This window comes from Cydia splendana, chromosome 24, assembly GCF_910591565.1.
Source record: "Cydia splendana chromosome 24, ilCydSple1.2, whole genome shotgun sequence".
NCBI lineage: Eukaryota > Metazoa > Arthropoda > Insecta > Lepidoptera > Tortricidae > Cydia > Cydia splendana.
Window position 1 is genome coordinate 5,901,272 of NC_085983.1, and position 15,394 is coordinate 5,916,665.

The 15,394-nt window shown below is 38.5% G+C and overlaps 1 protein-coding gene across 1 annotated transcript in view; it reads right to left on the reverse strand.

Annotated features, from left to right (window-relative positions):
* The window catches only part of LOC134802449 (uncharacterized), a 17,005-nt gene extending 2,802 nt beyond the window's left edge, over positions 1–14,203 (reverse strand). Inside the window, exons 1-5 of the mRNA XM_063775115.1 lie at positions 14,073–14,203; positions 13,297–13,407; positions 9,002–9,091; positions 3,228–3,332; positions 601–746 (exon numbers count right to left, since the gene is read on the reverse strand). Of these exons, the coding sequence (XP_063631185.1) occupies positions 601–746; positions 3,228–3,332; positions 9,002–9,091; positions 13,297–13,407; positions 14,073–14,110 (490 nt within the window). The 5' untranslated portion in view covers positions 14,111–14,203. The remainder of the gene's footprint in view (positions 1–600; positions 747–3,227; positions 3,333–9,001; positions 9,092–13,296; positions 13,408–14,072) is intronic.
* Between the last annotated feature and the right edge of the window lie 1,191 nt (positions 14,204–15,394).

A 15,394-nucleotide genomic window follows, 5' to 3' on the forward strand; every position in this document is an offset into this window, starting at 1 on the left:
GCTCGAAGAAAACAAACGATTAAATATTGACTTGGTTTCTTGTGATGGCCGGAGTGAGAGTCCCTATAGGGTATTTGGTATAGTCAAATACCCTAGTCGTAAAGTAGTTTCTTTTTTCGAACTGTCAAAACGATTTTTCTACTATGTAATTTATATGAAACACTAGCATGTGACGTCACAATCAAATTACCTACTACTCTTTATAGTTTTACACGGGTTTTAAAATAGAAATTGTGTCTAAAAATAACTGCTGTCTACGTTTCTCTATTTATCTTCTGATGCTTTATTTCATGCATGGTCACAGAATAAATAATAGTACTAGGTAGTAGGTACAGAAGATTCACTCTCTAACAAAATTCGTCTGTTACGATTAGGACAGATATGACCGCTAGGTGGCGACAGCGCCACGCGCGGCTTATGGCTAGCCACCAAAATTGGTGTGGGACGGATGCACTTATAGCTACTTGTTGCGACGCGACGAAATCGTGGAGTGAGCCACGCCTGGCATGGTGAAAAATAATTTATTTTAAATACAGTCAAATAGGTACCCTATTGATTGTACCTAACTATTGTGAGAGTGATTGATATTCCCCAACTTACTAATACTACTTCTCTCAGTCCTCGGCGGGTCCGTAGGCGACGGCCACCTCTTCTTCGTGGCGCTCGAGCGCGCCACGAAGATGGGTTTGGACTCGCGTCTTGGGCTGAGTAACTGGTCTTCTTGGGATTGCCGGAGTTTTGAGAGTCTGCGTGCATTCATAAAATTGTTAGCAGGGTAAAAAGCGGTGGTTTCCTTGCTCAATACAAAAATCAACCTTACCTGAATACGATATAAGGTCGATATTTATTTATTAAACTGCGAGAAGTTCTCAAATATTTCAATTATCGCTCTCTACTAACGTAGGTACAAGCAGGGGTGCGAAACTCCTCCCTTCGGACAAACTCGGCTCTGTTCGGCTCAGCATTGTTCCGAGCAATTATTAGGGTTGACACAACTTGACGTCCCTTGGCGTTCACGACCACAGATAAGATAATTGCTTGAATTTTGACAACCCTAAATAGCCGAAAGGGATAGTGACATATATTATATAATATTGGACTCATGATCAATGACCTGGAATCTGTTGTTAAGCATGCTCAATGTTTGTTATACGCTGACGATTTGAAGCTGGTGTATGGAGTAAAGAGTGGAGCGGATTGTGTCTCTCTTCAAGAGGATATTACCTCAGTTACAAACTGGAGTATAGCCAATAAACTGCTTTTTAATATTTCGAAGTGTTCTGTGTGCACGTTTAGTCGTTCCGCTACCCCCCGACTTCAGCAGTACACGTTGGGAACTGAGGTGATCGCCAGGGTCTTTACCGTAAAAGATCTTGGTGTGACCTTTGATGAGCGCCTGAGCTTTCACGAGCATATTCGTACACTCGCGGATAGTTCTTTTAGGAGACTAGGCTTTGTGATCCGCAATGTCAAGGACTTCTGGGACATTGGGGCCATAGGGATGATTTACAGCGCATTGGTCAGAAGTAAGCTTGAGGCCTCGTCAATCATCTGGCACCCGTACGAATCCACTTACGCCTTACTTCTGGAGAAGATCCAAAAGGCATTCCTAAGATTCTTATTCAAAAAAAGATTTGGTTATTATCCTTTTATGTATCCAACGAAATATTTACTCGGATGCCTCGGATATAATTCCCTAGAAGTAAGGCGCAACAATAAATTGATGACCAATGCTTGTCGCATACTGCGTGGGGAGTCCGACTGCCCGGAGCTTGTGGCTCGAGTTTTACGGCTGTATGTCCCTGACTTGCCAAAAATCACTTTGAGGCCGCGAGCGCGTCCACTGCTGGCAGTGCCGGCGGCGCGCACGGTGTCGCATAGGAATTCGCCGCTCTATCGTGCGCTGACGCTGCTCAATGCGCTCCTGACATCGGCACCTGAATGTGACTTGTTTGCTTGGAGATGGGCGACTGTGTGCCGTGAATGTCTGAAGTTCTGCGAGATGATGGATGACAGGCTGTCCAGCATTTATGTTTAATGTCTCCTTATATGTTTCATGTGTTTGTATACTGTGTGTGTTGCAATGTCTAATTTCTCGGTGTATTGGCTTGTCTGTAATGCCGTGTAAATATATTGTTAAATAAATAAATAAATAAAATAAATAAATAAATTAAAACGGGACAGCATGATTCGACCCTGAACCGCTGTCAAACTTCGGTTTTGTAGGAAGTTTCCTTTCTGTACGGTAGTACTATTATTTATTCTGTGGTAGAAGTTACAAGTGTCAAAGAGATGAAGCATATACACTTGTTGCGACATCTATTGTGGAGTAGCAGAACTTCTTCAGTGTGTACGTAACAGTAGCAGCTTGAATAATTAACACATTCAATACCACTAAGTGCTACGGGTTACGCTCGTAGCGCGTAGCCACGGTTTCGTCGTATGTAGCGCGTAGTCGCTACGAACAGTGTACCCGACAGTCGGGTTCTTGGTGTTGAATGTGTTAACGCTAGATGTCACTTACGTAAAGCGCGTTGTGTAATGGGGTTGGCAACTGTCAAAGGTTTGCATAAATGGCGCCATCATAGCTTGCCCCTTTTTCTATGAGATTTGGCTTAAAGGGCATAAAATTACATTAAAAAAACAAAAATTTTACACAATTCTAGGGATTGACAGGGTAAGCTACGCTGGCGCCATCTGCTAAATACTTCGACTGGCCAACCCCATGACGTGAATGTTTCCTTGACTATACAGTTCAAATACCTACTAATTATGTGTTATTTCCTGTTTTGTTTTTCTTTTTTGTACAATAAATAGTTTCACTATACTCTGTATCTTTAGGTATTTAAGTAAAAGTAAACAAAATCTACCTTCAACTGGTCCCTTAAGACAGTTGAGGGTAGATGAAAACATTACGCGATCAAATAATGTAGGTTAAAGTCAAGTCGTTCAGTGACTGATCCAGGCGGTTTTGTATTTGGTCGGTTAACCAATAAATGTTATAACTACCCGAAAATTTACAAATTGTTTGCTTGCCTTTATTTAAATAACTAAAGATACACCACCTTATTCATAAACGTCTACTAAAGTTGACAAGCCGATAATAATCGTTTGTCCCTTTCCATCATACCAATACGTCGGAAAGGGACAAACGATTATTATCGGCTTGTCAACTTTAGTAAACGTTTATGAATAAGGGGGGCAGACTATAATACTTTCTCTCTCACCTGCGGAACGTGCCATATTTGAGGTGCGCGGGCGTCGGGTCCTGCACGCGCCGACGAGTGTCCACCGTCGTCGAGGATGTCGCGTCTCGGTTTTTGTTTCTTGTGCTGGTGATAACTGGTATATTACATATACTGGTAAAGCCTGACCAGTAATATATGACCATTGTCAAGAGGGCGCTGTTATTGTCATGTATACAACAGAACAGTATAGTATGAAAAAAATAGTTCCAGTGAAATTCCGCAACATGGTGCGTGATAATATATTACTGGTCAGGCTTTATATTAGGCATAGACTTATAATACATAGAGGGCTAGACGCGGGCCAAGATAACTTTGCAGTGATTTTGATAGCACAGAATGTGCAAGTATTTTTCAAATATGAAATTATGACGTTTAAAATAATACTTGCACAGTGTGTGCTATTAAAATCTGTTAACTTGGTCCGACTCTAATCCCCTTGACATGCCTGTAATCAAAATACTAAATTATCAGTACCGCTACTTGACACTAGATGTCACGAGTGTCGCGAGAACAATTTTCTACTAATATTATAACCGGAACTCTATTTTCAACTCCTTCCGCTTGTAATATTAGTTATAAATTGTTTACCAATACACTTTTCGTTCGTCGTGACACTTGTGACATCTAGTGTCAACTAGCGGTACTCATAAATCCACTACATGACGCTAGATGTCTTCTACGAAAATAAGCAGTAATTTGAAAGAAAGTAAATGCATTTATTTAACGCCACAACTTATAAATAAAGAATAGAAGACATGCATACATGCGCCAATTGTAGGTATCTCTGTTTGGCCCTATGGTTGACTGGTAGAGAATGCCATTTGGCATTAAGTCCGCCATTTGTACATTGTTGTATATATTTTGTGCAATAAATAATTTATAATAATTCAGCCTATATACGTCCCACTGCTGGGCACAGGCCTCCTCTCATGCGCGAGAGGAGATTGGGATTGAGGAGAGATTGGGGACTTCACATACACCTTTGAATTTCTTCGCAGATGTATGCAGGTTTCCTCACAATGTTTTCCTTCACCGAAAAGCTAGTGGTAATCAAATGATATTTCGTACATAAGTTCCGAAAAACTCATTGGTACGAGTCAGGATTTGATACCGTGATCTCCGGATTGAAAGTCCGACGTCATATCCAATCGGCCACCACCGCTTATTTTGTGCAATAAAGTTTAAATAAATGAAACACACATGGAATTTGATCCGAGGCTTTCTTCTTATCCTCCTAAGGCCCAGCCATACAAATGTAAAACCCAAAATTTGCCACTGAAATTTGAACCTATAGTGCAGGGAATAGAGTGGATTTTTAATTGTTTGAAAATGTAACGAAACAAAAGAAATACAACTCTGGTCCAATTTAATATGGTTTAAATTTCATTGAACTGAAGAGGTACTATAGGTAGGACCTTGGGCCTCAGGAGGTTTGACTGGCCGAGGTGTGTTAACTATTGTTCTGTTTGATGGAGTTGGGAAGCGGCAATTTCGTTTAGCGCAGTGTGGCGAAAGTTGACACTTTCAGCACGAAGAGCAGAAAAACCTTTTTCATTTCTCATGCCCTGAAAGTGGCTAATTGTTTATCTATGGAGCGGACTGAAAGTGATACGTTTCTGCCCTAGGGCGTTTTACTTTTCATGTACCTACGTTTTTTTAAAAGATAAGCAAGAAAAACTCCCCAAGTAACACACAAGCATGATAACGATACTGATTTGACTCATTAGACAGCTATACATTGAGAGAAAATTTTACAATGTAGGTACCTAGTCAAAGTCGCAATTTTTTCATAAGCCTTATGTTGTTATATTATGAGTTACATTTTAAGCAGTCAATTTACTTACTCAGCACTGGTTGAATCATTACTTATCACCTCTTGGGCATTTGACGGTTCAGGTATAAGTGTATTATTCACTTGTACATTACGCCAAGCCACGGTTCTTCTGAAATCATCATATTCATTGCTAAATAAACTCGATACACAATATAAAATAATAGTACTGAACATATTTTCAGTAGTTAATAAGTTTTTTGTAAAATATTTAATTTTTGATGCGAGCTTTTATCACTGACTGTTCTTTTCTTTCAATATGCCGAATACCGAATAATTACCGAATATTCGGCCCCTCTCTAGTTACACACATACATTGCAAGTTAAATAAAAGCTGGTGAAATAGGCAGCATTACAAAATTAGCAACATTGTAGGAAACTATCGGATACGGACAGTAGAGTAAACATTGTGTGGTAGTGGACAATTTTTGTAGGATTATAGCTAAAATTTATTAGGGATTAAAATCTTTTAGAGCAGTGGTGTAGGATAAGAGCCGGCGTAATAGCTTCATTTGACGTTCATGTGTATATTAATGTCTCCTTTTTTACGTAGAATTTCGCGTTTACCTGGCCCGGGGGAATTAGGAGCGATGATGGACTAACTAGTCGTAGGACTACGGTCTAACACCAACGAAAGCCGACTCCGAATTGTGGAGGAGGGCCACAGGATCACTATCAGCATTCGACTGCATATAAATTAATTGCCTACTTAGAAAATAAACTATCTTTGATGAGGATGACGAAACTCGCGCGCTTGTTGTTTACATTCGCGTTCGGCTGTCAATCTGTTACAAACCTTAGGTATCGTCTTGGGTCGTCCCATTCGTTTTTCTTCAAGTTCTTAAATTAGTCCTATTCTGCTTTCGTCACGCATTCTACATTGAAAGCCACCGACGATTGTGACGAATGTAGAATGGGTGACGAAAGCAGAATAGAACTAATTTAAGGACTTGACGAAAAACGAATGGGACGACCCAAGACGATCAGAAATCAGAAATATTTATTACCAAACCAAACCAAACCATATACCGTTTGTGTTTAAAATCGATTAGATCGACGAGCTTACGAGCTGTGGCCGAGACACGAGACGAGCCACGAGGCGAGAGTGTAATCATTAGCTCGACGAGCTTACGCGCTCGAGGCGAGCCACGAGACGCGCCGCGAGCCGAGCCACGAGCCGCGAATGTAAATAAACTATCTTTGATGAAGATGACAAAATATCATAGAGTTAGTATGCTTTAATATTGACAGTGAAATACATACGACTTGGTGCCATAATGTCGTAGTAGGGCAGCTTCAACTTGACGCCGTTTTTTTTTTCCGCCTGACCACCGATGTTTTTTATACTCAGTCTTATTAGTATTGCCCATAGCGTTATTCGCTAGGAACTAGGTACAAGTTGACCTTCGATGGTTTCGTGATATTCTTACAACAGCGAAATGAATCGCCTGATTGATATGAAGGCAACAATACAACAATATCTCCTTTTGATTACCCCTCCATACTTTTGATCAAAGATTGTTGTCATTTGACAGTTTTGACATTAACGGCATTGACATAAAGGTATATAAGTGTAAACAACTTTATTTACGGTATTTGACACATTATGACTGACGTATATAGAGATGTAACTAACGCAAATCGATTGTCACAGCAAGCGATTACGATTGGATGGCACGTAGACTGAGGTATCGAATTGTGACGTATAATGAATTTTTATTTGAGATTTAAATAAAGCTAGAATTATATGGTTTTCCCGCAAGCTAAATGCATTTAATACACCGACCGAGTAGGTCGCACCCATTGTCAAAATTGAAACTAACTGGGGATCTATTTTAAAGTTTATTTATGTTATTTCTGTGTCAAATTTGTTGTCTGTTAAGTGACGATAAATATATCCATATTTACAGTTAATTATCCACCTTTTCCTTATTTTTATTAAAAGAAAAATGAAAAATTCATATCGATTTACTTAGACGACTACCGATTCATAGCGGTGGTGTCCGGCCAACCCTAAAATTAAAAAAAAAAGACGTAGAACGTAAACGTTCGCAGTGCAGTTGTTTTCCTTTGTGATTTCAATGTGCAAGACATTTTACGTAGTGTTGCTGTAGTGAGTGACAGACGTCAAATACCGTAAATAACGTTGTTTACACTTATAGTTACCCATATTATACTACTCTTTGCGTTACCCGCTTTTACATTCGCGTGCAAGCCAAGAGACGCGAGTGTAAACGGCGGGATCGTGGCTCGACTCGCGTGGATGAGCGGTTTTTTGGGCACGAGTCAAAGGGGCTCGCGCGGGACGCGCCCTTGCTGTTTACATTCGGGTTCGGCTGTCATTCTGTTACAAACCTTATACCCAAAGAGAATTAAATCACTATAAGTGTAAATAACATTATTTGCGGTATTTGACGTCTGTCACTCACAACAGCAATACTACGTAAAATGTTTTGCACATCGAAATCACAAAGGAAAACAACTGCACTGCGAACGTTTACGTTCAACGTCTTTTTTTTTTTAATTTTAGGGTTGGCCGGACACCACCGTTATGAATCGGTAGTCGTCTAAGTAAATCGATATGAATTTTTGATTTTTCTTTTAATAAAAATAAGGAAAAGGTGGATAATTAACTGTAAATATGGATATATTTATCGTCACTTAGCAGACAACAAATTTGACACAGAAATAACATAAATAAACTTTAAAATAGATCCCCAGTTAGTTTCAATTTTGACAATGGGTGCGACCGACCGGTAGCTTGCGGGATAACCATATAATTCTAGCTTTATTTAAATCTCAAATAAAAATTCATTATACGTCACAATTCGATACCTCAGTCTACGTGCCATCCAATCGTAATCGCTTGCTGTGACAATCGATTTGCGTTAGTTACATCTCTATATACGTCAGTCAAAATGTGTCAAATACCGCAAATAATGTTATTTACACTATACCGTGCCGTTTGTGCTTAAAATCGACTAGCTCGACGAGCTGTGGCCGAGACACGAGCCGAGCCACGAGCCGCGAATGTAAATAAACTATCTTTGATGAGGATGACGAAATATCATACATAGAGACTAGTATTCTATTGACAGTGAAATACATACGACTTGGTACGATAATGGTGTAGTAGGGCAGCTTCAACTTGACGCCGTTTTCTTTTTCCGCCTGACCATTGTCTTTTTTTATACGCCGCTTTGTTAGTACTCCCCATAGCGTTATTCGCTATGAACTAGGTACAAGATGGCCTTCGAAGGGCTCTAATATTCTTACAACTGCGAAAACAGATCGCCTGATATGAAGACAACAATATCTAAGCTTTTGATTATCGCTTCATACTTTTGTTTTGATAGTTTTGACAGATGTCTTCTCTTCAGACCAAAGAGAATGAGAATATAATCACCAAAGAGAATACAAACAATCACTACATTTTCTTACGATCAGGACAGATATGGCCGCTAGGTGGCGACAGCGCCACGCGCGGCTTATGGCTAGCCACCAAAATTGTTGTGGAACGGATGTACTTTTAGCTACCTGTTGCAAAGCGACGAAATCGCGGAGTGAGCCACGCCTGACGTAACTAAATACTGCTTATTTTCGTAGTCGACATCTAGCGTCAATCAAGCGGATAAATCAGTACCGCTACATAACACTAGATGTCACGAGTGTCATGACAAACGAAAAGTGTGTTGCTTAACAATTTACAACTAATATTACAAGCGGAAGGAGTTGAAAATAGAGTTTCGGTTATAATACATATTACAAATTTTATATTAAAGGAAAAAATGGAAAAATTTACGCTTCCGGCAGGACTTGAACCCGCATCCTCCACAATCCGTGTGTTGCTCTTAACCAATTGAGATTGGATTATTTTTTATAATACATATTAGTTGAAAATTGTTCTTTTATCAGAACTCACCATACTCCTATGGTTTTATGTGATCCTTGCTTCAAGGAAGATTTAGAAGGCCGAGAAAAAGAAATAGCACGAGGCACTGGAGTGGATTTACTGTGAAACAATATTATAGTTAATTACACTTTAGAATAATGAATTATGACATTAAAGGGGCCCACTGATTAACAGTCCGCCGGACGGTATCGGCCTGTCAGTTAGAACAAAATTTTGACAGTTCCGAACAACTGACAGGCCGATACCGTCCGGCGGACTGTTAATCAGTGGGCCCCTTAAGAACAAAATTTTGACAGTTCTGAACAACTGACAGGCCGATACCGTCCGGCGGACTGTTAATCAGTGGGCCCCTTTATGAGACAAAACCGTACTATAATAACCTCGTAACTCGTAAGACCCAGCATATAAACTTTTCAAATTTTTAATTTGAACCTTATTCTATAAGTAAATTGGAACGAATTTCGTTTGTTTTAAAAAGCAATGAAACAAAAGAAATGTTACTTTATTTGGTTCAGTTCATGAAAGGTTCAAATTAGATTGCACGATTATGTACATTGTAATGCACATTTTAGTCTCAGGAGGATAAGCTACTTTTTTTTTAAACTGCACTAATATCTGCTTATGCTTTGCGTTTTTAAAGTTTGCAATCGCATAGACTCTATAAGTAAAGAAAAAGTGGTAACTCCATACATCAGTTTTCTTACCAAAACGCGCGTTATTTCGTAGTCGACATCCAACGTCAAGTAGTGGAATTATCACTATTATCAGTACCACTACTTGACACCAGATGTCAGAATAAATAAATAAAATAAATAAATAAATATTAAGGACATGTTTTACACAAATTGACTAAGCCAAGAAGGCTTGTGTTGTGGGTACTCAGACAACGATATATATAATATGTATATAAATACTTAAATACATAGAAAACAACCATGACTCAGAAGTGTTGCTACTGACGAAAAATGTACTTCTAAAACAATTTACAACTAATATTACTAGTGGCTCTGTGAGCTGTAGACCTCGCGACCATATCTTATTGGGCACGATGACAATATAGTAAATAAAAATAAAACAATATGAAAAGTGTAAAAAAAAATACAAAAATTTATATCCCAGCATATAATTACTGGGGATCGAACCCAGACCTTCTGTGCAAACAAAAAAAGCGAACGTTTGCAAAATAAGCCATGATGGTTCTTACTTAAGGTGACGAAATTTAGGTACTCATTCTCAAGTAAAAACTAAATATCTTATTACCTCCAAAACCAGCGTAATAAAATTTCTGAATTTTTGGCCATTTAATCTGTAAACATGTCTCAAAAAGAACACACTCTTATGATACCGATACGACTATTTGTTTAAGCGCGAGCTGTCACAACTTTTCCATTTTAAAATAAATTCCAAAAACCGGCTCGACAAAAAATTTTTATCGAATCATAGAATTCGGTTACAAAATTTCACGAGAATTGGTTAATAATTACGACCTGTAGAGGAGAACATCCGGACATACAAACTAAAATATCCTAATACCTCCAAAACCAGCGAAATAATTTTTCTGAATTTTTGGCCATTTAATCTGTAAACATGTCTCAAAAAGCATACACTCTTATGATACCGATAGGTGTACCCTTGTTTTGCCGACAAACTTTTCATCGAATATTATTTCATCGACAACGATTCATCGAAACGTTAGTACTAGTAATATTGTTTGGCGTTATTTTGTTTCATATACTATTTATTTAAATTTTTCTTACTACGTAGAAATACTATTCTACGAATATTACTTGATCGCTAATTCGTTTCAAAAATTATTTTAATTTGCACAACTACTAAACATTGCAATTCATTTGTTCGACGTATTACTTTAATACATTTTTATATGTCGTACTACACATTTATACATTTTTCTGTTGTAAGAATTTTAGATTTAGGTTAGGTTAGAACTGCGACCCCACACCGAAACGAACGGCTATCAAAGTCGGTTTAGGTTAGGTTAGAAGTGCCACACCACACAGAAACGAACGGCTTTCAAAGTAGGTTTAGGTTAGGTTAGAACTGCGACCCCACACAGAAACGAACGGCTTTTAAAGTAGGTTTAGGTTAGGTTAGAATTGCGACCCCACACAGAAACGAACGGCTTTCAAAGTAGGTTTAGGTTAGGTTTATTAGAACTGCGACCCCACACAGAAACGAATGGCTTTTAAAGTAGGTTTATGTTAGGTTAGAATTGCGACCCCACACAGAAACGAATGGCTTTCAAAGTAGGTTTAGGTTAGGTTAAAACTGCGACCCCACACAGAAACGAACGGCTTTTAAAGTAGGTTTAGGTTAGGTTAGAATTGCGACCCCACACAAACGAAAGGCTTTCAAAGTAGGTTTAGGTTAGGTTAGAACTGCAACCCCACACAGAAACAAACGGCTTTCAAAGTAGGTTTAGGTTAGGTTAGAACTGCGACCCCACACAGAAACGAACGGCTATCAAAGTAGGTTTAGGTTAGGTTAGAACTGCGACCCCACACAGAAACGAACGGCTATCAAAGTAGGTTTAGGTTAGGTTAGAACTGCGACCCCACACAGAAACGAACGGCTTTCAAAGTAGGTTTAGGTTAGGTTAGAACTGCGACCCTGCACATAAATGAACGGCTTAAATTATTGTTATCAACCTATTTATAATTTACCCAAAATGAAAATGGCAGCCTTGTAAAATTATATCTTCAAAATTAGAGCGCAAACTTAAAATTGCCGCTTTCTCAAAATTATGTATGTCCAGAAAAACAATTTTATATCTTAAACTACCTACATACCTATAATCGCACAGAGTGAGCTGACTGACGTGACTGCTTTTAGTTTCGATAACGAAATATTACAGATTGAAATAATTTTACGCGTAATAAATTTTATTAAATACAATCCAAAATGAAATAAGCAAACCCGTAAAGAAATACCACGATATAAACTATATGCAAAATAACTCAAGTACCAATTAAAAGTCTCCGATTTAAATTTACTAGTATCGATTCTTCGACGCAATAACTTGTCGATGAAATGAAAATACTTGAAACGTTGTCTTCGAAATAATATTCGATGAAATTTCTGTCGGCAATTCAAGGGTAAACCGATACCGATACGACTATTTGTTTAAGCGCGAGCTATCACAACTTTTCCATTTTGAAAAATTTTCAAAAACCGGGTCGTTAAATTTTTTTTATCGAATCATAGAATTCGGTTACAAAATTTCACAAGAATCGGTTAAGAATTGCGACCTGTAGAGGAGAACATCCGGACATACGAAAGCAAAACGCCCGAGTCAAAACGTAGACCTTCGCTTCGCTTCGGTCAATAAGCAGAAGGAGTTGTAAATAGAGTTCCGGTCAATCCGGTTATATATTAGCTGAAATTCATTGAGCATTAGAGTTTTCGTTCGTGGCGACATCTATTGTCGACTAGCAGTACTGATCAATTCCGCTACTTGACGCTAAATAGATGTCGATTACGCAATAACTCGCGTTTTGGTAAGAATACTGAGGGCCTACCGCGAACCACGTTCGACGTGTTGCCTCTCTGTCGCACTTGTAAATTCGTACGTAAGTGTGACAGGGATTTACTTATTGACCGAAGCGTAGCGAAGGTCTACGTTTTGACTCGGGCATTTTGCTTTCGTATGTCCATCCGGATGTTCTCCTCTACAGGTCACAATTCTCAACCGATTCTCGTGAAATTTTGTGACCAGATTCTATGATTAAATAAATTTTTTATGTCAATCCAGTTTTTGGAAATTTTTGAAAATGGCGGAGTCGTGATACCTCGCGCCTAAACAAATGGTTAGTGATGTACCGACTATTGATTTGGCCGACTAGCCGACTAGCCGACTAATCGGCACTCGAATGGCCGATTAGTCGGCCGATATCATAAGCGTTTTTTCTTTTTGAGATATGTTTATAGATTAAATGGCCAAAAATTCAGAAAATTTATTTCGCTGATTTGGAGGTATTGAGAAATTTAATTTTAACTTGAGAATCAGTAGCTAAATTTCGTCAGTTTATCTAAGAACTATTTGGCTCAGTTTGTAAATGTTCGCTTTTTTTGTTTGCACAGAGAGTCTGGGTTCGATCCCCAGTATTTGTATGCTGGGATATAACTTTTTTTAGTTTTTTACACTTAAATTTCGTATTGTTTTTTTTTATTTTACTATATTTAAAGCTTTTTTTTTAAATTTAAACCTTAGCACCATGTAATTTAAAGCTCTGCTCGCGAGGTCTACAGCTCACAGAGCCACTAGTATATATGGTATGTATACTCACTCTGTGGCTCCATGCGCAGAGCCTTTGGCCATCCGCCAGGACGACGCCTTTGAGAACTTGGACGGTTTGGAGAATGATACCCGCCGTTGCGGGGATTCCGGTCCGTGCTGGCTATGAATTAAAAAAAGGTTAACTATAAACCGCCAAAACTACACCCATGTTAAGCAAGGTCAACTTTTCAGTTACTTATGTATTGTCAGGGGTGCGAAACTCCTGACTTCGGTCAAACTCGGCTCCGCTCGGCTCAGCATTGCTCCGAGCAATTATTAGGGTTGGCACCACTTGACTTCCTTTTGCGTGCACGACCACAGATAAGATAATCACTTGATTTTTGACAACCCTAAATAGTCGAAAGGGATAGTGCCATATATTAGAAAGGAACAGCATGATTCGACCCTGAACCGCTGTCAAACTTCGGTTTTGTAGGAAGTTTCCTTTCTGTACGGTAGTACTATTCTTTATTCTGTGGTATTGTACTAATGGTTTAAGGAGTAAATATTGATTTTTACGCCATCTAGTGAAGAATCAAGGTACTGTTTTATTATTACATTTAACACGGTATGATAGATGTCATGACTGAACGTTGGCTGCGCTTTTTAATTTAAAAGAGAAATTATTTTAGGATAAAGTTATTTAATGATCTTTATTTTCAGCTGTGTTCATGTAAAATTACTACCTACAATGTTTGTACTTATATTATATTATAATGTTAATGGTAGTTTGTATATTATAGTGTTGGCAAATGGTAAGCAAAATATCAATACATCTTAACTTACGAAATACTATTAGTCTTCTTGGTCTTTTGTTCGTTCATTTCAAATTATCTTCCTTATATTTCATTTTTTATTGTAAAATAAATCATTACAATTAAATTTTGATTGACATGTTTCAAATTCTGTCAAAACACCGAACCGGGTGATTAAAAATGCGTTTCGTTTCACGTATTTTATTTATATAGATCATAGAAGGTAGGATCGTATAGAAGTGGTATACGCGTGCCTCCGTGAGGGACAAAACATACCCAAATGCGACACTGTGATTGGTCGAATTTATTTGTTGCCCACCAAAAAATATGTGGGACTGTGATATGGACAAACAATAATAGCGCTTTCTCTGCTACTCCTACTGAAAGATACGTAAGACAATCCCGTTCTGTCAGTTATCCCCACCACTCATGCCCAATCCAGTTTAATACTAGATTCATAATATAGATGGTCAAGCAAATCTTGTCAGTAGAAAAAGGCGGCAAATCTAAAAAATATAGGCGCGAAGGGTTATCGTCGTCGACGGGTATCGTTTTTCTACTGACAAGGTGACAAGATTTGCTTGACCAACTTTTTTTTTAAATATGTAATCTGAAGTTCGTGTACAAAAATTAAAAAGCTCTGCAAACTTCTACTGTTCAAATCAAAGACGGTTTGTTACTCTGTTGTTATTATTGTAACAATAACGACTTATTACGTTAATGTTGGAAAGTGCTGGCTGTCTACGCTGTCATTGATATTTGAATTTGTTCTTGTGACATGTTTTCTATTTTGATGCATATCTATCAATCGTGTAACACGTAAGAATGTTTTCTCTCTAAATAAAATCATATTAATATTGCATCAATACACTTGTATTATTCTATCACTGCTTTCCACCATCAGTGGTAGCAGATCGCGGTTAGTAAAAAATAAAAGTGATAAATAATATGCAAGAATAAAAAAGTGTAAAAGTGAGAAAAGAAAAATGGGTTCGAATTTTCGTAACATCGAAACATTAACGAAATCCAATTACGACACATGGTCAGGGCCGGATTAAGCATGCCGGGGCCCCTAGGCAGTGCGAGGCTCGGGGCCCCCTACAGTCAATTCTGCACACAGCATATTCAGTACAGGGAAATAAGTTTGCGTTTTTAATTTCAATCTTCAGGCGTCGGCCGAGCCGATCCAAATCGAACGATGTCTTATTCGCTCTTATTGCGTGGACATAAAGCTTTATTCTATTGGTTTTTGCGGATTCCGCGTCGCGTCAAGTGTGGGGAGAGCCCTTTAGGCTTAAGGCCAATTCCAAGTAGAATACCAAAGATGTGAGCTTCAGCGTCACTTTCCTATCT